The sequence below is a fragment of the Aquarana catesbeiana genome, linkage group LG03 (genome assembly GCF_042186555.1).
Source record: "Aquarana catesbeiana isolate 2022-GZ linkage group LG03, ASM4218655v1, whole genome shotgun sequence".
NCBI lineage: Eukaryota > Metazoa > Chordata > Amphibia > Anura > Ranidae > Aquarana > Aquarana catesbeiana.
In genome coordinates this window covers 90,361,326-90,382,506 of record NC_133326.1, presented here as the reverse complement: position 1 = coordinate 90,382,506, position 21,181 = coordinate 90,361,326, and the positions used below count along the sequence as shown (strand labels likewise).

Genomic DNA, 21,181 nt, shown 5'->3' with positions numbered 1-21,181 from the left:
GATATGCCCTATGGACAATCTTGTATTGAATGAGGCGATCTCTCAAGGAAACCAGTATTTTAAATGGGAAGTCCCACACATCCTCACAGTCCTCAGAGTCCAACTCCGGAACATCCTGGCCCCATTGCTGGCGGAGCCTGAACAGCTCAGGAGAAGAGACCCGAAGGAGATGTGCATATAGCACTGAGGTGGGTTTTTTGGTACAATCAAATCGCAGAATCCGCTCTAGGTCGGATTGCACCATCTGCCTTTCACCTGGCGGGAACTGAGCCCTGAAAGCATGGGGTAACTGTAGATATCTGAATTTGTGCGAAAGTGGGGAGTTGTGATGAGACATTGTGATCAAAGGAGAATATTGTTAGGTCTGAGTTGATGTCTGAGAGAGCCTTGATATGATACCTGGCCCATATCACAGGGTCTGGGATCTCAAGAAAATGCTGCAGGTTGGGATTGTTCCAGAGTGGAGCGTTCGGGGATTCATCGGTCAGAGGATGTTTTTCACAGATCAGACCTTCCCTCCAGGCCCTAAGGGTAGTTAGGGGTTAGGTCGTATGGAGCCTTGGGGCCCCGTAAAAGGAGATTCGACAATGCCTCTGCGGATCCCAATACCACAGCCTGAGTGGCCAAAGTCGAGTTGGATCTGTCTGGAACAAGCCACCAAAATGCAGTGACCAATTGAGCCGCTATAAAGTATTTGTGACATTTTGGGAATGCTAAACCCCCCTGCAAACAAGGGCGCATTAGGGGGGATAGCTTAAAGCGGGGAGGACGTGGACCCCAAAGAAAGGAGAACATTTCTTTAAGTTGGGAAAAGAATGATTTGGGGATCCATTGAGGGGAGTTACGAAACAAGCATGTAAACTTGGGAAGGATTTTCATCTTGATGAGATTAACACGGGCCAGTAAGGACAGGGGCAGGTTCTCCCATGCTTTCAGCTTGGCTTTGACTGAGTTGATTACTGGACACAAGTTCATTGGAATGAAGTCAGTCACATTCCTTGAGATACACACCCCCAAGTAGGTAAACTTGTCCACCCACTGCATCTGAAGAGAAGCCGAGGCCCCCTTTTTTTTAGCCTCAGCATCAATAGCCAGGAGCTGCGACTTACCCCAATTAACCTTAAGTCCCGTCTCTACATAGAATTCTTCAAGGACTGACCGTGCCCCTTGCAGGGAGGGGCCAGCGTCATTCAGGAAGAGAAGGAGGTCATCTGCATACAAGGCCACCCTCTCCGCCAGCCCAGCCGTAGACCTTTTAATATGTGGTGAGACACGTAGTGCCTCCGCCACTGGTGCAATGGCAAAAAGTGCCGGAGAGAGGGCAGCCCTGTCGTGTACCCCTAGACAGACGACCCCCTAAGCGAATGGCAGCCGTCGGCGAGTGATAGTCTGTAACCATCGAATGAATACCGGTGGAAACCCCATTCTCCGCAGAATCTCCTACAGGAAAGGCCACTCAATCGAGTCGCATGCCTTCTCAATGTGGAGAGAGGCAACCACTCTAGTACCCTGATTGTCATGTCTTTCATGGAGGTTAATAAACAACCTACGCAGATTGATGTCTGTGGACTTATGGGACATGAAACCGGTCTGATCCGAGTCAATGAGAGAGGGAAGCAATGGATTAAGTCTAGTGTTAAGAAGTTTAGTTAGGATTTTGAGGTCAGTATTAAGGAGTGCTATAGGTCCATAAGAGGCACATAGTTTGGGGTCTTTGCCCATCTTAGTAATGAGGATAACATGTGCATGTGCCATGGAGGATGGGAGAGAGCCCTGTTCCGGGCAATGTGTTAATAGGGCGGCCAGCCGGAGGGCTAGCGTGTTACCATGTGCTACATAGAAATCAGTCGGGAGACAATCTGGGCCAGGGGCTTTGCCAGTGGTTAGTGAGTTAATTACAACTTCAACCTCCTCTGCGGTAATTGGAGCAACTAGATGAGTTCTTTCAGAATCGGAGAGCCAGCCAAGGGCTATTGGATCCAGGAGAGATGCTAACCTCTGTGTCTAAACCCGACGGTAGTGTGGTGGTATATAAAGATTGATAAAAATCATGAAAGTCTTGTAAGATGGCCTATGGGAGGAAGATGGCCTCACCCGTGGAAGAGGTAAGTTCAGGGATCACGGTATTAGGGGTGTCATGATGAGACATCATCACCAAGTCTGCCATTCCTGTCCCCCTGTTCAAAAAATTTTTGCTTTGTGTTATACATTTCAAGTCTAGTAACCTCTGAAAAGTGTAGATGAAGGCTACGTTTAGATGCCTGCAGAGCTTCAAAGTTTAAGGCAGAGGGATCCAACCCATATTGGTCAGAAGCCAACCCCACCTCGCTCTCCAAAGCTCCTGTGGCAGCAGCCTGTTGCAACCTGACCGCCTTGATGGCCGATATGTAATGGCCCCTTGTTATACGCCTTGAAGGCGTCCCATACTATTTCAAGAGAGGATGACCTGTCATTGTAATCCCAGTAATTGCTCAGAGCTAGTGGTGTTGGATCGGCTATTTCGGGTTGGGATATCCATTGAGCCCCCAGACGCCACATAGAGCCACTACGAGAGGCAGAAGTGCGCAGGGTGATCTCAAGGGGGCTGTGGTCAGACCAGCTGCTGGGCAAATAGGTAGCCTTTAGAACGTCTGCCAGCATAGAGGGGTTGGCAAATGCATAGTCAATTCTGGAGGCGGTTTTGTAGGAGGTGGAGAAACATTTAAAGGTTTTGGTGAATGGGAATTTCCACCTCCAGATTTCCGTGACTTCTGCAGATACCGCCCAGTTTGACAATTCCCCATTGAAAGACTTAGGTGGTGAAGATCTATCAAGATCTGGGCAAAGGATGGCATTAAAATCACCCAATATTAAAATTTTTGCAAGACAATAAGGGGACTATTAGCAAAATTAACTTGAGTAACTGAGCACTATTTACTTCAGCTGTCCATGCTAGCAGTGTGGAAGGAAGAGCTGGGATCCAGCTGCAGGCCACCAGCTTCCAGGCAAGAAACATTAAATATTTATTGGTATTTAGATTGGGGAATAAGCTCAGCAAACACTGTTTAAAGGTCCAAGGAGAGTGGGGATCCCATGCTGTCATGCACAAATTTGAATAATCTATGCCCAAAGTCTCTGAATTTGAGGGCACTGCCAGAGAAAATGACTAAAAGTGCTGTGTGATATGGGTACTATGGGGCTATGAGTAGGGCAAAACTTCAACAGAATAGGGGTGATATATGCCCTGTGAGAATTATAAAGTTTGTGTGGGGTGATCAGATATTTTTGGGGTACTCCAATTTACAGGAGTCCCAACACCTCCCCCTGCTGCTCAGCCTCTAAATCTCCAAAATCGCAATCGCAGCAGGTCTTCATGGACAAGCCATAAGGTATAGGGGGTAAGCAGTGTGTCATAAAATGGTAGATGCCAATTTATGTGGCTTATCACCATAAACAACCTCCAGTGTAGATACAGATAGTAAGGATAGGATACCTGCCAGCAAATTGAGTTCTCAAGGCGCATGTCACAGTTGGAGATAATGAAAGTGAAAATTCTGATTTCCAAAGATTTGAGATCTCCGTTACATGAAAGAGGAGAAATATGGCCTTGCAGGTCAAAGCTTTGGGGATGGGAATTAATTGCTCCTGTAGCAGTTTATTATACCATAGGGGAGTATCAATGTCCCACATGTTTGTAGTGTAATGAGACTTTGGCAAGCTGGCAGTGTATGGGAACCATTTATCCCTCTTAAGTATGTCACAGAACAGATGAGGAAGATCAGGCATTGTGGGTTATTACCAAGCTGAGTTATCTCAGTTGGTCAGCTTTATCTATATAATAATATAAATGGATAAATTTCACCGTGCCCCGAATGATGTAGAATTTCTGATCACCATGCCAGCTTGTGTCTGACCCCGAAAAAGACTTCAGTATGGCATCCATAATTTTAAACTATCGGAGTGGTATATGCATCGGAGAGGGCCAGAGTATGTATAAAACCTTGGTAAGCAAGATTATCTTAAAGGCTTATCCTGCTCATGACCCTTTAAAGGGGTTGTAAACCCTCGTGGATGCATTAAGGTGAAAAAACACCTGGCAGTGACCCCCCCCCCCCGTTTTACTTACCTGAACCCCATATTTTTGCCGGTGGAGACGTGTTCTCCCTCTTTCCACGGGGTTCTGGCTCTTGTTTGGATAGATTGATCACAGTGCAGCCATTGGTTCCTGCTGCTGTCAATTAAATCCAATGACTCGAGCCCCGGGGGGGGGGGGGGGGGGGGCTTGCCGCCAAGTCCAGAATTCATCTCTATGGATGCAAATGCTCGAGTGTGCTTGCAAGGTAACCCCCCGGGAGAGTGCTTCTCCTAGGGATTTATCTGATGTGGGGTGGAGCCGCCGGGGGACCCCAGAAGACTAGTTTCGGGACCACTCTGTGTAACACGAGTTGCACAGTGGAGGTAAGTATGATATGTTAATATGTTAAAACTCTGTTTATAATAAAAAAAAAAAAAATCCCTTTAAGGGAAGCCTGGCCCATGATTTGAGTTTTAGATTTCATCAGAGGAAACGGGCTACACATTCAAGGCTAAGTAATCTGACAGGGCCTTAGTGACATGAAAGCCCAGATATATTTGAAGGAGCTTTTACTAAAAACAAATGTGTATGCCACCTTTTTATTTAGAAATATTATGGCCCCACAAATGTTGTTCGTTTTTTTTTTTTTTTTTTTTTTTCATACTGGGTTCAATTTGGGCATGTGTTCGTCTGCTGTAACACTGTTTTATGTGTATTCTATGGCTATGGGTTTTCTATGGAGTTTTAATATGGTTTTATTATTTTAAAATATACTAAATAGTTTGGCTGCTCACTTCTGGGCCATTTTCCTTCCGTAATGCTGTCAGATTCTTAATTGGCATGAGTCAGTACTCGTATTGTAACTGTTTGTTATATTTAAAAAAAAGTCTAGATCAGTAACGCATACATAACATACTGTACAACAAATGCATGACAACATAGTGTTGAGGATTTGTACAAGTTGTATCATTGTAAGCTTGCCTGTTTGAAATATCAAGGCTGTTTGTGTCTTGTTTTATTATAAATCTTTTTTTTTTTTTTTTTTTTTAAAGGTTCTTAGTGCAAAAGTAGTAACCAATGCAAAGAGTCCAGGGGCAAAATGCTATGGAATTGTCACCATGTCATCCAGTGCCGATGTGTCCAGGTGCATATCTCACCTTCATCGTACAGAATTGCATGGACAACAGATATCTGTAGAAAAGGTAAGTAGGGCGGGCTAATCTTCCTAGGAAAATAGATAAAGTGATGCGCTCGTAATATCTATAGGATATCCTACCATTCAATGTGCTGACAGGTCACATTCTACTTGTGGATACTTTGTTACAAACTATACAAAAACTTGAACAGTGATTAGCATAATATAAATATAAATACAATGTGTTGAAAAGTCTGCTGTGAAAGTCTAATTGGAGACCTCCCGGAATACAAATCCAAAAGTTAGTTCACCATTTGTTCTTGTGAAATAAGTAAACAAAAATATGTGGGAAAAGGTGGTGAAAAAATAGAGTGAAAAATATATTAAAACAGATATATTCAATAAATATGTAGTTGGTAACAATTATAAAAGGATTACAATTGTGTGGATTCCCATACACCTTACTTGAAAAGGTGATTCCTTTGCAGGTTAGAAGATACCTCTTATCTGTGTTTAAACAAGGCTTACTGAGTCTGGGTTAATCAGCAGAGGATAGGCTTACATCCACCAGCTAGGATCATCTAATTTATTTATAATCTCCACTTCTCCTGTTCATATGTTTTCCCCCACATGAAATACAAAAGTGGGACTCTGTGCTGCTGCTATTCAGGATCACTGCAGGCTTCACACTGACAAGACCTGACAGGCTACTTCTCCCTTACGCCTATCACTTCAGAGCCTGTCAGCTCTTGTCGGTGTGAAGCCTGCAGTGATCCTGAATAGCAGCAGCATGGAGGAACACAAAGGCAGTGATTTCTACTGACCATATATCAGTGAAATGCGATCTAGATCTTTTACATCATGTGAGTGGATCTATTGGGCTCTTTGTTAACTTTATTTAGTAGAAGTTATGTGCGCAATGGTCTTGTCCCACTTTTGTATTTCATGTGGGGGAAAGCATATGAACAGGAGAAGTGGAGATTAGATGATCCTAGCTGGTGGATGTAAGCCTATCCTCTGCTGATTAACCCAGACTCGGTAAGCCTTGTTTAAACACAGATAAGAGGTATCTTCTAACCTGCAAAGGAATCACCTTTTCAAGTAAGGTGTATGGGAATCCACACAATTGTAATCCTTTTATAATTGTTACCAACTACATATTTATTGAATATATCTGTTTTAATATATTTTTCACTCTATTTTTTCACCACCTTTTTCCACATATTTTTGTTTGTTTATTATTTCACAAGAACAAATGGTGAACTAACTTTTGGATTTGTATTCCGGGAGGTCTCCAATTAGACTTTCACAGCAGACTTTTCAACACATTGTATTTATATTATGCTAATCACTGTTCAAGTTTTTGTATAGTTTGTAACAAAGTATCCACAAGTAGAATGTGACCTGTCAGCACATTGAATAGTAGGATATCCTATAGGTATTACGAGCGCATCACTTTATAAGTGGGGTGTCACTGAATGATTGCAGCTGCAGTATCTGGATATTTGAACTATATATATATATATATATATATATATATATATATATATATATATATATATATATATATATATATATATATATATATATATATATATATATTCAGTTTTTTTTATATATTATTTTTTTACACTACTTTGTACAACATTTTACAGTTTTATATATTCACTTTAGCGCTTGAGTACCTTAACACTTTTAATCTTCCTAGGAAGATTAATAAAATATACAGCGCTGTCTAAAAGAAACTTACAGAGAAGACAAGACAATAATCTACAGTCTGCTCTAAATAACAAAAATTAAATGATAAAAACGCGGTCTTGCTGCGGTTAAAAACGTGAGATACCCACTGTCAATAATAATATCCAAAAGCAAACCGCACTAATGAGACCAATATGTTGTAAGTGTTTCATACATTAACCTAAATAGAACTGATATATTTGACAGTGATTAAATACCACTATAATGTTATAAAACAATCACATCACAGAAAATGGAATACACAAGGAGGTTATTAAAAGTCAAAAGGAGTTAAGTTGGTAATGTGATAAATCACATCATAGGAGAAGTCTTATTCACTCAAATTAGTGACATCACACTTGTAAAAAGCACCGTAGAAAGTAGTGAGGTGAGATAGAAAAGTCCTTCCACCTAAGAAATCACAGCCTCTTACCAGCTGCTCTGATCTCTTATCAGGAGATCAATATCGCTTTTTAGCTTATAACCCAGCCACAGTCTTTTGATAAACCGATAGTTAGGCATCTTTCCTCCACTCTCGTGATTTCCAAGATTTTTCTTATTCAGCCATCAGTCCAATGAGAAAAAGGAAACTCACATAGTGTAAAACTGTAAAATTTTATAGTAATAAAATGGTTGCACTTACAGAAAATGTAAAAAACGAAAACGGAATGACATCTGGCAATAACATCAGAGCTGGCCGGCTGACTCAAACATATGCCCGTGTCGTCTGGGACTACACACTGTCGGTGGCGTCAGCACGCTGCTCGCCCTACGTCGTTTCGTCAAAGGTGCCGTCTAGGGACACGGGCGGCATGCTAACTCGCCACCTTAAATGCTCTACATTACAAAGAGGGAATGCCCAGTCCTGAGCTCCAGGCGTCCATGAGGCAACAGCCACCATCTTGAAAGAGGGCTGTTGCCAGTAAAAAAAAACATTAACTATCCATTAGCAATACATGCCTAAGTGTGGAAAAATGCCATGTATGCCATGGTTGTTGTATCATTGGAATTTGACTCAAGGGATTCATAAAAATGTCTCGACTCAAACCACGAATTGGTTGTTAAAACAAAAAATGATTATTCCTATGTCCTTCATAGTCTATAAATTTTAGAGTGACACCTAGTGGTCTATATTTTTATATTGTAAATATTTGTAAGCTTGCTATACAATTAAAATTGCCACCAGATTAGCTGTAAATATATGGATCGTATAATATAATAATAATAATAATAATGATGAGTAAAAGGAAAGAAAAGGAAAAATTACAAACTATAGAGGAAAAACTAAACCTCTTGTTCGTACAAAAAGAGGACTTTGGGATTTGTTGATATAAAGTGTTACTTATCCTTGTTTATCTTAGTGGAAGAGCGATCCTTCCAAGCGAGACCAAAAGAAAGAGGGGGATGATAAAAGTAGTTCTGGCAAAACATCTGGTGAGAAGAAGTCATCAGGAGGTGATAAAAGCAGCAAGTAAGGATCTTTACATGGTTTTTGTGTGCGTTAGCAATACGTGGTCCTATCCTAGCAGTTTGTGTCATGTATCTTGTTTTTAAGGCCTTCAAGTTCGGTAAAAAAAGATGACAAAAAATCCGACAAGCCAGAGAAGAAAGACATCAAAGACTCCAAGAAAGATGGCAAAGAAAAGAGTGAGGATGTAGCTGGAGGCTCTCAAGACCCAACAAAAAAGAACGAAGAAAGAAAGCGGCCAGGTAGGAGGGTTTTGTGTGTTTTGTCTCAGAGCAGCAGCTTTTAGAGAAAAACCCTTCAGCCTTTGCTTGCTTTGAGGCACGCCTGTTACTGTTGCTGCTGGGATTCTGTGATCCACCCCATGAACATATTTTTCTGTTCCTTGCTGCCCATTAAAAATGATATTGTAGATTGTGAGTCATGCAGTCTGAAAGTGGACACATTTTCCTGTCTGTGTTCTGCAAATCCTTTATTGTTGACTCGTTAAGACTCATACTTGAACTGCAAGTGGCCTTTTGTTCTATTTCATTGCTGCTGAAAGCAAGTTAATGGATCTGTTTGGACTGTATGTTGACATCAGTACCAGTTGCATACTTTAATTTACAGCAAATTTAGACGCGCCAAATTCCAAATGGTTTAACAAAAGAAGTGGGTAACTACCAGTAATTTTGCTTCATGTTATGAGTCCTGCATAGGCGCTCACCATGATACTTAATGTAAAGTGTGTACTTGGCAACAGTGTGCTATACAGAAAGTGTAAAAAATCTTGCACCACAAATTGTACAGTCATGGACAAAAAGATTGGTTTCGCTGCACTTGTCATATAATGCACCGCTTTGCCCAGAAAATTGATGCAATTACAAATGTATTTGCAACAATTTAGGCATTTTCATGTTTATTTCTTTTGTATTGGTGTGACTCAAGAGTAAAGACGCAGTCAAATCTTCCACGCAATACTCCAAAAAATGCACTCAACAAAATTGACACCTTCTCAAAATTTTAAAATAATTGCATTCTAAGTTTGTGATGCTCCTGTAATTTGTAATTAAACGCGCCTGTTTCACGTTAACAGGGATAACACCAAGAGCAATAGATTTGATTCACTCCGCCGGTTCGGAGGCCCGACCCTTTCTGCTTTTATCAACAAATTCTGAAAAGGCCTTCGGCCGGGTATATTGGCAATTCTTACTATCTACCCTTAGACGTATTGGCCTGGGGGAACGAATACAGTCCTGGATTTAGGCACTATACTGGTCCTACAGCTGCTGTGTTTGGTTAATGGGGCCTGATCAGAGTATTTTTCTCTAACAGGATGAGACAGAGCTGCCTCCTCTCTCCCCTAATGTTCGTCTTAACCCTAGACCCTTCCCTCTGTAAAGTTAGATCGGACTCCTTGATCAGTGGACTTCAGGTCCTAAATTTGGAGCGTAAAATTGCTGTGTATGCGGATGACCTCTTAGTCTTTCCTACCGACCCAGAGGTGTCATTACCATGTCTACTCCAATGTTTCGCTCAGTGTGAGTATCTTTCCAATTTCTCTATAAACGACGCTAAATGTGAAGTGATGAGTATTCTTCTTCCTATGGAGTGTATTGCTAAGCTACAAGGCGCCTACCAGTTCAAATGGGTTCAGTCTTTTTTTTAATACCTGGGGGTCAAATTGACCCCTGATACTGCCTCACTATATGAGAACTTTTAGCACATTATTATCTAAAATGCAGTTACATCTTCAATTTTGGCAAACCCTCACCCTTACGTGGTTTGGGAGGTGCAATGTATTTAAGATGACAGCGCTCCCCCAGATTTTGTATCTAATGCAAGCGATGCCTAGTAAATTTACCTCAAGCCTTTTTTCTCTTGTCGGACAATGCTGACTAAATTCTTCCTGGAGCTATAAAGTGGCCAGACTCTGCCATTCTTTGTTAGTTCTTCCTAAATCTCTGGGGGGTATTAGTCTTCCTGACCTGATCTCATACTATTGAGCTCTACATCTGTCTAGAGAGGTATCATGGTGTACTTCCCCGCAAACTTCAGGTGCAAGTAGAACAAGCTTCACTGATTTTTTGTTTTGTCTGCGCTTCCTTGGGTCACCCATAAATATTATTGTGGGAAGAGGCACCCCACTATTGGGGCTACAATTGCAGTCCTTATTCATACACTCAACAAAATGCCTTTCCCCTTACCCATCCTCATTAACAGCCCGGGCTAGACAATAAACCGCTTTCATTGCTTTCTCCAAGTCACTGCCTCGGCAGCGGAGAGATTTTTTTGACAGGCTGGTTTTCTATGAGTAGGGTGAGCACACTGGTCGCCTATGAGCGAGAATTGCCCATGCCCAACAAATGTCACCTTCCATTGGGGCATTACGCTCACATACCGGGCTAGTGACTAATTTGCCATCCCTGATTATGTTCACTTTATTTTTTTATCTTTTTTTTTTTTTTTATATTCTTATAATTTTTTTCATCATTACAAACAAAATACATTATTATTGGATATAGTACTTATCACTTATACAGTTTGTACATACATTCCATTATTTCTAATACCCTACATATGGTCAATCCATGGCAAATTCTGAATTTTTCTTACATATATTCTCTAATCCACATAAGTCTTTAACCACAAATAACAACCTAATCATAAACTAAATAAATAGAACACACCCCCCACCACAAGCAAGTCAGAAGACTGTTCCATTTTCTTCCCACTGTAGTATTCTATGTATCTGTACCTATGTAAAAAGTTACCTCTGCCGGCTGCTTAAGTCAGTAGTTTCTTCTCTAACCGCTGATTTTACCCTCTACCTCCATATTCCGTCTGGTACCATTTTTACTATCCATAGTTATGCTTGCTCATCCATCTAAGGATCAGCAAAAGCCAGTGAGGATGGGGCTAACCATGGAACCAAAATCCATGGTTTCCACAGTTGGTACAGGTAATTGGGTATGCCTCTGTTACAGTAGATCTGTTCCTTCAGAATATTGTCGTTTACCTGAAGGTGCCCTCGGCGAGATCCACCTTAGGGCAATTAGCTTTCGTGCCATAAACAGTAGTCTAACTGGTATCAGAATCTCATGGGGCATAAGTTCTACATCAAGGTAGCCCAACAGGCTTATTTTAGGGTCCCTATGGATATATGTATTAAAGGTTTCGTTAATTGTATTCACCATCTCTCGCCAATATTTAACCAGTTTAGGACAGTTCCACAACATATGTATTAAATCAGCAGGTGATTTTTGGCACCATGGACAGTGCCTACCTCACTTAAATAGTTTGAACGGTGTTCTATATACCCTGTATATTATAAATAATTGGTTCAGACATTGTGCTGGTGATTAATGAAACTAGGGGTACCCTTTGTAATATTGTTTGCCAAGTAGCGTTTGACATGTCCCCTATATCTAGCTCCCACCCTCTTCTGCTTTTGGCAAACGCCCTCATCTCTCTATATGATGTCGTACGTTGACCATATAGAGATGAGTTCAAGCATTTTTTTTTTTTTTTTCCAATCATCTGTGCTAATAAAGTTTTAGAAGTGGCATTGGTTTTATCGCTTTCTTTTCCCCTTTAAACTGAGATTGGACCGTGTGTCTTAGTTGTAAAAAAAAAAAACTATGATGGGGTAAATGAAAAGATTCTTGCTAATCCTGAAAGGAGCGTAAATTATGTGAGTACAACTGTTTTATATATTGGAGGCCCTTAGAGCGCCAGCTTTCGAATCCCTCCAGTTTACCTAGTTCTTTATATTGCCTATTTCCCCAAAGTGGTGAATACTCCGAGGCACCTTCGTATTTCATTATACTCCTCATTTCCTTCCAAACTCTATTCATGAGTGCCATTTTTGGGCTCTTACAGGTATGAACACAGACCCCAGATTCCAATTGGGCCAGGAGGTTGTAGTGAGAGCTATTACTTAGCAGTAGGGCCTGTATAGGGTCCACCTAGTTCACAACTCCCCAGCCAGCAAATTGCTGAAGCTGGGCGGCTATGAAGTAAAGTCTAGGCTGAGGTATCGCCAATCTGCCCCATCCCTTTCTCTCTTTGGAGAATTGATAGTCTAACCCTGGGATTTTTTTCCTTTTCCATAATAACCTTCGAAAAATTTACTTTTATTTTTTTTGAACTGTTTGAGAGGCATCCATATCGGTGATTATGTTCACTTATTGGATTAAAATTCTTCCTGTATGTACAAAGCTATACGATTTCCTGAACGAGTATCTTACTGCTGTGCAACTTCCCTGCATGTCTGCCTCCTCCGGGCTGCAATTAGATGCCTCCTTGACCTTGAAGGAATTGCAGATGGCGACCAGTGCGTTTCCTAACTCCAAAGCGATGATGGCTTGCCCATAGAGGTTTATAAACAATATGCAGAGTGTATACTTCCTAGACTGTGGAAGGTACTTAATGATGCTGGGGTGAGGGGTGTTCTTCCCCAATCTATGACCAGAGCCAATATTGTATTAATATTGAAGCCAAATAAGGATCCCTTGATCCAGGATTTTATAGGCCTATTCCTCTTTTGCAAAATGTCAAGATTTTGGCAAAAGTCCTGGCTCTGCGCTTAAAGTAATCTCCTCGTTTGTCCACTCTGATCAGTCCAGATTTATGCCCCAAAAATCGACTGCCATCAATTAGCGACATTTTTTCCTACAATATCCAGTCCCCAGCGGATAATGGCGGAGACCAAGCATTACTGTCCCTTGATACCCACAAGGCTTTCAGTAGCATTGAATGGTATCTCTGGGCAGTCATGCGCAAATTTGGGTTTGGAGACCAGTTCATTTCCTGGGTACAGCTACTATATAGTGCCCCAGTCGCAACCATCTGAAGAGGGTGGCAGGATTTCCTCGTTTTAATCTACACAGAGGTACAAGGCAGGGCTGCCCCCTGTTCCCTCTTTTGTTTGCCTCGGCGCCTCTGGCTGCCCTTATCCGTTCTAATACTATTATACAGGGATTTAGGTATGAGGAACTTCAGGAAAAAATGATGTATGCCGATGATACTATGCTGTTCCTCGGTGAAACATCTACTTCCCTACGAGAGGTTATGACTATGATGGGGAGTTCTCCGGTTTGGTCATAAATTGGATTAAGTCTTCCATTATGTTGCTGGTTGTGACACCTGACCCCCTCTTTACTGACCATACAGGAAATTCTGCTTTCCGGGTCTTTTTAGATACCTAGGCATACAGGTTACCCCCTACCTGCAAGACTGTCAGACTTAATCTGACCCCTTTACTCAATCACTATCGCTATCGGGTTAAGATATGGAGCAGGCTAAAGATCTCAGGTGGGACGGATAAATCTCCTAAAGTTCATGATGCCACAGTTGCTCTATAATACTACACAATACCCCCATGGTCATACCGTTGAAAAAGTTCCGTATTATAAACTCAACCTTTAGATCCCTAATCTGGCAATCTAAACAAGCTAGAATAAAATTAGAGCAGCTACAGCCTCCAAAAGAAGCTGGTGGACTGGCATTGCTCAATCCCTGGCTCTATTACTTAGCCTCAGTTACAGCACGTGGGGTAGTGCACCCCCTGCAAAAGCTGCAATTAAACTTAATAGACTTTTCTGCTAAACTACTTGGTTTCACAACGGGGTTGGGGTGGCAGATGGTTTGGAAGGCCTGCACTTTATTAGATTTGCTAAACTTTACCCTACCTATGTTCTTATGCAGAAAATTTGGAATATGGTCAGGATGATGCAGGGTGTACAGGGATTTACCAATTACATCCCCATCTGGGATAACTACTTTCCGGACATAGCGAAAAAGTGCACTACGGCACAAAGTGGGAAAACACTTTAACATTTTTCACCTGACCTACATCTTCCGGGATAGGAAGCTGAGGTCATTTTCGAAACTCAGAAGCCTTTCGACTCCCCTCCACAATGCATTTCTACTACATGCAGCTTCAGCATGCAGTCAGGGAGCAGGGGATCAATGGGTCTTGGATTCTACATCCGTCTTCAATTACTTGTTTGAGGTCACTACCTATAAAGTATTTCTCTCCTGCAGCTATGCCATGCTCCTCAACCTTTTCCGTGGGGACTCGCCTCAGTGTCGCAGTGAGAACGGAATGTTGGGGTCTTTGAAGAGGAGCAGTGGGAAGATGCCCTACAGGCTGTTCCCCAGTGCTCTCTAAATGTGGCTCAGTGCCTGTCGCAGCTATATTTTCTCCTGAGGGTCCACCACACACCGGCCAGGTTGGCCCGCATGGGGGTGGGCTCTGACTCCACCTGCACCAGATGCAGTAGAGATGCCCAAAGTTCCATTTATATTGGAAACAGGTCTTAGACACGCTTAATAGGGTCTTCCAGATCATGATCCCAGCTGACCCCAAGCTCTGGCTGCTGGGTATTTTAAAACTTAGTTCTGATTGAAGATATCCCTAGACAGGCTGTAGCAAGGGCTCTCTTCCAGGCCAGAAAAATTATTCTGAGACACTGGAAATCCATGGAGCCCCCCACGTTGCAGGAATGGATTACCCAAATGGGTGACACAAATCGAGTGAAGAAGCAAATTTCTCAACACGGGTAAAAGCGGTAAATTCGATAAGCTATGGGCCCCCATGGTTGGTCGTCCCGGGCCTAGCCCCAGTAGATCTGGTGTATAACTGACTATTCGAACAATGGTTAACACTTTTACCCTGCCTCTCTGAACATCTGGATGATTGATTGTACTGCTGTACTTTGTTGATGGATAAGGTGTTATTTGAATGCATGGGCGGGTGGGGTGTCATTCTGCAGAACGTTTTGTATAATTTAGTGAATTTAGATATGCTGAAATTTACAGATCTTGTATACCTGTTTTGCTCCTGACCATGTATGTACAATTTCTTTCTATGCTCAATAAAAAGTATTGTTTGAGGGGAAAAAAAAGATCTCTCTGCCCTTTCACAGCCCCCTCTGAGCTCTTGGTCAGCCTTCCAATTGTCACATTACTTGGAAGCCATGAAGTTCCTTAGTTTTTCATACTCAAAAAAATACACACCTCCTGACCCCAACGCTTGTGGGTCTGGAAGGAACATCTACTTGTATTAACTCATATTTGTTAGTCTATGAATTTAATGTGTTGCTGCTGGTTTATTTGATCAGGGCTGTCGGCTAGACTTGTGCTCTATTCGAATACAGTTTATTCCTTTTCTTATAAGTTTTTATCTGACAAATGAAAAATTTTGAATAAAGAATTATACGCGATTTAAAAAAAAAAAAAAGTGCTGACCACATAAAAATTCTACCAGCAACCAGTACAAATTGTGAAAAATTGACTGTCTTTCTGTGTTGTCTGTGTCCCACATGGAGTATGGGCAAGAGATTATATATATATATATATATATATATATATATATATATATATATATATATATATATATATATATATATATATATATATATATATATATATATATATATATATATATACACATACACACACACACACACACACACACACACACACACACACACACACACACACACACACTCCCTCTGTTCTCAGCTGCCTAATAGCTGGGGGAGGAGAAAGCAGCACAGAGTTTCTCTGTCAATGGCTGTGCTGCCGGGGCCCGCTACGACAAGTCTGATCTTTTTGAGGATAGCAGACTGAGTTCCCAGTATAGCTACAGAATTGATCATGGTGTGTAGTCTGTTTTTAAAAGGAAAGCAATGTGACTAGCAGGGACCCCTGGGATTTTGCATAATGGAAGTAATCTAAAGACAACAGGATACTTCCCCATACAAGTACATTTTATACAACAGACACATCAGGAATATGAAGTGTTGGGGTAAAAAATGCTTTATTGTTCCAGTGTCCATGGTGCACAACATTGTCAAATTTACAGCCCATGGCACTGTAGCTAATAATCTCACTGGACGTGTACTAAAGAGAAAAAATGATCAAAGATTGCAACAAAGGATTGTTCGAATGGTGGATGACGAACCTCGATTAACTACCAGTCAAATCCAAGCTGACCTTCAGACACAGCGTACAACTGTCATCTCGCAATATACGTTGCTATCTGAATGAAAATGAACTAGGGCTGAAACAACTAATCGATTAATCGATTATGAAAATAATCGATTACTATTTTCATAATCGATTAATCGGCCAGTAACATAATGGGGTTAAAAAAAAATTAAATTGAGCCTTTTATAGTACAAAAAGAGCAAATAATCGCTACTGTAAATGTTACTCTCACAGTTCTACAGTAAAAGAATGAACCCCTTACAATAGAGATTATTTGCTTTTTTTGTACTATAAAGGGCTAATTTTAGTTTTTTTTTTTTTTTTTAACCCCCATTATGTTACTAAACGTCTTAGACGTGGTTCACATCTGTGTGTTTTTTGGTGCTTTTTGCAGAAAAGCACTGCAGTTCATTTACATGGTTTCCTATGGGACACGTTCACATCTATGCTTTTTTTCAGCTGCTGCGTATTTCGAAAGGTTCAGGGACTTTTTTTTATGTAAAACGGTGCTTTTTTGGTTCAATACACTTCAATGGAAAAGCTACAGAAAAGCATGTAATGCGTTTTTGTAGCAATTTGTGTTTTTTAATCTGCCCAACAACAAATTGGGCCAAAAAATGCAAAAAAATGCAAATTGCAGCAAAATCACGCGCGCAAAAATCAAAACGCACAGCAAAAAGCACTGCAGAAACATATCAAAAGCAAACTGCATAGGTGTGCACCGAGCCTTATGCTGGCCACACGGATCAATTTTCAGAAGAGAATATTCAGACGAAAAATCTTTGTACATTCGCTGAATGAAAGAATGTTTGAAATTTTCACTTGTTTTTAACATTCTGTTTTTAAAATGAACGAATACCACATACACCGTCTGAAAATTCCTTTGACCACTATTTACAAATTGTCACCATGGTTGAAAATGAACGTCAATTTGACCCCACTAACAATTAAAAATTTGAACAAATGTTCTTAAAATGCCATTTTTTTTTTAAGGAAGACATTGTTTGTTTTTTAAATAAAAAAAAAATTGATCTCTGAGTCTGATGATATTTACCAGATTCACCCCTTTTTAATAGTATATATCCTCTAATAGCATATACAGTATATCTCTCCTCTAATAGTATATACAGTATATCTCTTCTGTCTGTTATTCTCAGAGTGGATTAGATATGTTGCTCCCTAACCATATAGTTATTTATATTTACCACTGCATAGAGATATTTAAGAATAAATTGCCTTTTTTTAAAACTTTACATATTAACTAAATTATACACAACACTTTTTTTTTTTTTTTAAGCTTATCAACCGATTAATCGAAACAATAATCGGCCAACTAATCGATTATGAAAATAATCGTTAGTTGCAGCCCTAAAATGAACATTTTGGTAGGATCCCCAGGAGGACCCCACTGCTGACACACATGTAGAAAAGCCAGATTGACGTTTGCCAAAACTTACCTGAGGAAGCCAAAATCCTTTAAAAATGTGCTGTGGACAGACAAAACCGAATTGCAGCTTTTTTGGTAAAGCACATCTTTCTACTGTTTACAGAAAAATAAAATAGTTAAATTTAGGGGTTCACTGATGGTTTTTGGTTTGCTTTGCTGCTTCAGGCACTGTATGTCTTGACTGTGTGCATGGCATTATGAAATATGAAGACTATTAAAGAATTCAGCATCGAAAACCCAAAATCCAGTATCTCAAAAAATTAGAATATTGCATAAGGCCAATAAAGATTTTTAATACAGAAATGTTGGCTTACTGAAAAGTATGTCCATGTACAGTATAGTATGCACTCAATACTTGGTCGGGGCTTCTTTTGCATGATTCAATGCAACATGGAGGCGATTAACCTGTGCAACTGCTGAGGTGTTGCTACGCTTTAATTCCTCATTAAAGTGGAGTGCCAGCCATCTGTTAGTCAGCAGCTACAAAAACTGTAGCTGCTGACTTTTAAAAAAAACAGCCACTCACCTGTCCCACGATCCAGCGGTGTGCTCACCACCATTCGATCTCACCCGCTGTCTTCGGTCCCTGGCATCTTGACTTTGGGCACCCGGCTGTAACAGCTTGTGGCTTCGCAGCCGGGTGCCCACTCAGAGATGCATGAGTCGTGCTGCGCATCGTGAGTGGTGGATGCAGGCTTCTGGGACCTGTTAGTGTCCGAGGACTGCAGGGGGAGCGAGGAGGAGAACTTCTGTCAAAATCGTGTACCTGCTTCAGCAGCTTTAACCTCTATTTTCTAATGAAAATAAAAAATGCTAGAATGTTTTGAAACCACTGTTGGAAAACATACCACAGTCAGTACAAAAGTGGATGGAGGTTTCTTTTTTTTTGGTTTTGTTTTGGAATGCCTCTGCCCCAAAGTATATTTTTGTGCATTTCCTTAGTTCTATATGTAGATTATGAAATCTATCCCCATCCTACCTGGCTTGAGTTCCCACAATAATATTGTATATTTGACATGTTGTGAATAAATATTTCAACAGTGACAGAGCATTTCACATTTTGATGGGTTCCCCACTAGGGTTTGTGGCAGGCCGATTTTGTCTGGTGGCTTGAAGTATCCTTTTCAAGTCTGGTAATGGCCAGCTGCGGATAGATTTAATAAATGATTCAGTGTGGTGGTGTTCAGAACTTTTCAATGCTTACTTGCTTTTTGTCAGACAGTTGAAATTTGTTTTTTATTCTTTTGATAGGTAAAAGTCCTGGACAGATGGTAGTAATAGATCAGACTAAAGGAGATCAGTTATACATGAGGCCACAGATGCGAAGAGGCCGTTTTGATAAGGTAAGTCATTACCACATTTCTCTCCACTTTGACTTGCTTTTCTGTGTCAAAACATCCCTTCCTGGTAAATTTGTTTGCATGTTTTACACTCCACCCAAATAAAAATTGATTTTATTGTAGATATTGAACTCCACAGCACACTTGACCACTTCTTCTGTTCTGTTGGGTACCAGTAACGTATTATTGCACTGCAGTTCTGTGCAGTAGCTGCATGGAGACCAATGTTTGAACCAGGTTTCAGCTTCTAAAACCCAATAAAAGATAACACAGCCCTGTTTCTAATTTGTTAGACCATTTTAAATGAAACTATTTACAAATTGTCAATATGCAACGGGTTGTGCAGACAATCTTAGCCCCTGATCACGCTTCAGTGTTAAGCTAGTTTTCCTATGCCTGACAAAAACTAAATGATAAGTTCACTTTTTAATTTAATATAAATATATTTTTTTTTTTTTTTTAATTCCAGCTCCCCTTTGTCCCAGTATAGCATTAATGTACTTTTGCCAAAATAAAACCACCATCTATTATACGCATGCTTTACTCACGGTCTTCATGGATGTTCCAAAACACTGCTTGATTACTTCTGCCTTCTTGGACAGACTATAGGTCAACTCCTTCCTGTGTCATAACCTAAAACGGGGGTATTGAATTCAAATTCATGGGGTCTGGTCAGTAAAATTTTCTTCCAGCGGAGGTCCGAGTGTCATATTGGTGATGACTCAGATCCTTCACATCACAGTAGTGCACGTCATGATTGTTTTCTATTACCCTCGTAGATACCGGTGTTTTTCTAGGGCAGAAAAACCTAGATTTCTGCACAAGTGTGAACAAGCCCTTACATCAATGCCCTCAGTCCCCCCCTTCACAGCTTATCTCTCCCTTTTACATCACAGTCCCCCATCAGAGACCCGCCAGCCCATTACAGACGTCCCATCACAGCGTGTCTCTTTAAAGACCCCCTCCATCACAGACCCCTCCACCCCCATCAGACCCCCTATCGCAGATTATCTCCACTACCCCCCATTACAGACCCCATTATCACAGATCTCTCCCCCACTCCATCCATCACAGGACCCCCCCTCAATCAGTCCTCCCTCACTATTAGTCAGACTGTCCCTTTCATCAATGCAGCATTTGCCCTTCCTCCCCCTCCCCACACTGCCCTACCTTAGTCACACAAGCAAGGAAGCACGCATGGCAGGTCCAGACAAAGGGTGGGACTTTTCAATTTAAAGGTGAGTGATTGGTTGCTGGGACCGCCCCACTGTCTAGCAACCAATCTGCTTTGTAACTTGAAAAGTCCCGCCCTTTTTCCGGACCTGCAGCGCTTCCAGGCTTGTGTGAATAAGGTAGGGCAGTGTGGGAAGGGGGAGTGATGCGATGATGTATGTAAAGGAGAGACCTGCTGCGCCTCCCATGTAATCAAGAATCTTAGCGGCGGTGGGCAGGCGAGCTGGCAGAGGGGAGATAACACTAAGGTAACTATTTGGCGAGCCTGCTACTGGGTCCGGATTCGGCCCGCCATTTAGTGATGCTTGACCTAAAAGGTCAACTTGGCCTTTAACAGGCAGTATCCCATTCTTTCTAATTTGTTCCTGGTCACAGTTGTACACTCTATACCAGGGGTAGGCAACCTTGGCGCACCAGCTGTAATGAATCTACAAATCCCATCATACTTCTGACACATCCCTGTGGTCATCAGTCTTGCAATGCTTTGTGGGACTTGTAGTACCAGAACCGTTGGAGTGCTGAGGTTACCTTCCCCTGCTCTATGCCCTATTATGAGTTGTTTTTGCAAGTTTGTTTTTTTTTTTTTTTTTTTTTAGCACGTACACTTCAGTGGAAGCATGAGTAAATAAATGCATGAGACTGTGTTGTTGTGTTTTTGTTTTTTTTTCACCTGATGAGCTGCTGCTCCTCATCCAGAACTGCTCTCCTGCCCTTGCCCAACGCAAGAAACAAATACCTAAACTTACACAAGCAAAAACTCCCGAAAAATGGCTGAAAATAAACTCCAGTGATA

General features: G+C 41.2%; 1 protein-coding gene across 5 annotated transcripts in view; it reads left to right on the top strand.

Moving 5' to 3' along the window:
• Window positions 1-21,181, top strand: part of SLTM (SAFB like transcription modulator) — a 214,329-nt gene that overhangs the window by 144,526 nt on the left and 48,622 nt on the right. For all 5 annotated transcript variants that reach the window (XM_073618821.1, XM_073618819.1, XM_073618818.1 and 2 more), the window contains 4 exons: window positions 5,107-5,256; window positions 8,288-8,397; window positions 8,482-8,636; window positions 19,067-19,158. In XM_073618821.1, coding sequence (XP_073474922.1) covers window positions 5,107-5,256; window positions 8,288-8,397; window positions 8,482-8,636; window positions 19,067-19,158 — 507 coding nt within the window. The remainder of the gene's footprint in view (window positions 1-5,106; window positions 5,257-8,287; window positions 8,398-8,481; window positions 8,637-19,066; window positions 19,159-21,181) is intronic.